Source organism: Rhea americana, unplaced genomic scaffold, assembly GCF_003343005.1.
Source record: "Rhea americana isolate MKP2758 unplaced genomic scaffold, rheAme1 scaffold_617, whole genome shotgun sequence".
Taxonomy (NCBI): Eukaryota; Metazoa; Chordata; class Aves; order Rheiformes; family Rheidae; genus Rhea; species Rhea americana.
Genome location: NW_028186776.1, coordinates 22302 through 23818, shown reverse-complemented (window position 1 = coordinate 23818; position 1517 = coordinate 22302). Strand labels below are relative to the sequence as shown.

At 75.5% G+C, this 1517-nt stretch overlaps 1 protein-coding gene across 1 annotated transcript in view; it reads left to right on the top strand.

Annotated features, from left to right (window-relative positions):
• The window catches only part of LOC146587090 (plectin-like), a 70874-nt gene that overhangs the window by 47062 nt on the left and 22295 nt on the right, over window positions 1–1517 (top strand). The window contains exons 7-10 of the mRNA XM_085320184.1: window positions 533–815; window positions 904–1010; window positions 1093–1212; window positions 1433–1515. Of these exons, the coding sequence (XP_085176310.1) occupies window positions 533–815; window positions 904–1010; window positions 1093–1212; window positions 1433–1515 (593 nt within the window). The remainder of the gene's footprint in view (window positions 1–532; window positions 816–903; window positions 1011–1092; window positions 1213–1432; window positions 1516–1517) is intronic.

The window sequence follows — 1517 nt, the reverse complement described above, 5'->3', positions numbered from 1 at the left end:
GGTCCCTGCACGGGGGCCCCGCCGGCTCCCCGCCCCATGGTCCCTGCTTGGGGGCTCCGCCGGCTCCCCGCCCCACGGTCCCTGCACGGGGGTCCCACCGGCTCCCCACCCCACGGTCCCTGCTCGGGGGCTCCGCTGGCTCCCTGCCCCACGGTCCCTGCACGGGGGCTCCGCCGGCTCCCTGCCCCATGGTCCCTGCATGGGGGCCCCGCCGGCTCCCCGCCCCACAGTCCCTGCACGGGGGCTCCGCTGGCTCCCTGCCCCACGGTCCCTGCTTGGGGGCTCCGCCGGCTCCCCGCCCCACGGTCCCTGCTTGGGGGCTCCGCCGGCTCCCCGCCCCACGGTCCCTGCACAGGGGCCCCGCCGGCTCCCCGCCCCACGGTCCCTGCACGGGGGCCCCGCCGGCTCCCTGCCCGGCGGAGCGCGGTGCAGGGCGTGCTGGGCAGCGGGGCAGCCGTGATGAGCGGCTTGGCGGAGGTGCGAGCTGCACCTGGGGGAGGTGGAGCCGCCGTCCCTGAGGTTTCTCCAGCAGTCGGGGGACGTCTGCCAGGCACGCGTGCCGCCGGGCAGGGACCGAGGCGGGAGCTGCCCGGGCTCCCCCAGCCCTGCCGCTGCGCCGCAGCCTGGCTGCCGCCCGGGTGCAGGGGGGCGGTGGGCAGGGGGCTGCAGGGCGCCCGCTCAGCCGCCCCTCTGCCGCAGGCCCATGCTCATCGACATGAACAAGGTGTACCGCCAGAGCAACCTGGAGAACCTGGACCAGGCCTTCACGGTGGCGGAGCGGGACCTGGGGGTGACGCGCCTGCTGGACCCCGAAGGTAGCGCGGTGCCCCGCTCCCACCGTGGCCCCTGCCATGGGGCTGCCCCGCTGTGGGCGCCCGCCCTCACCGCCCTCCCTCGCCCTAGACGTGGACGTGCCCCAGCCGGATGAGAAGTCCATCATCACCTACGTCTCGTCGCTGTACGACGCCATGCCCCGCGTGCCTGACGTGCAGGACGGCATTAAGGCCAATGTGAGCAGGGGGCTGGGGGGCCAGGGGTGGCGGCGGCGGCGGCGGCACGGGGGGCCGGGCTCACGGCTCCCCTCCGCCCCAGGAGCTGCAGCTGCGCTGGCAGGAGTACTACGAGGTGGTGACGATGCTGCTGCAGTGGATTCGGCACCACACCGTCCTCTTCGAGGAGCGCCAGTTCCCCAGCAGCTACGAGGAGATCGAGGTTTGTGTGGGGCACGCGGGGTGGGGAGCCGGGGGCCCCGGCGGGGAGGGACCCTCTGAGTCACTTTTTCCGGGCGGGCTCCTCGTGAGTCACCGGCGGCCAGCACGAGCCGCCCGGGCGGCCCCTTCCTTCCCGCGGGCGCCGGGTGCGGGGAGCCGCCCGGCCGGGGCGGGGGGCCGGTGCGCCGGCGTCCCCCCTGGAGCCCCGCTGCTCCCGGCAGATCCTCTGGCGCCAGTTCCTCAAGTTCAAGGAGACGGAGCTGCCGGCCAAGGAAGCTGACAAGAACCGCTCCAAGGCCATCTTCC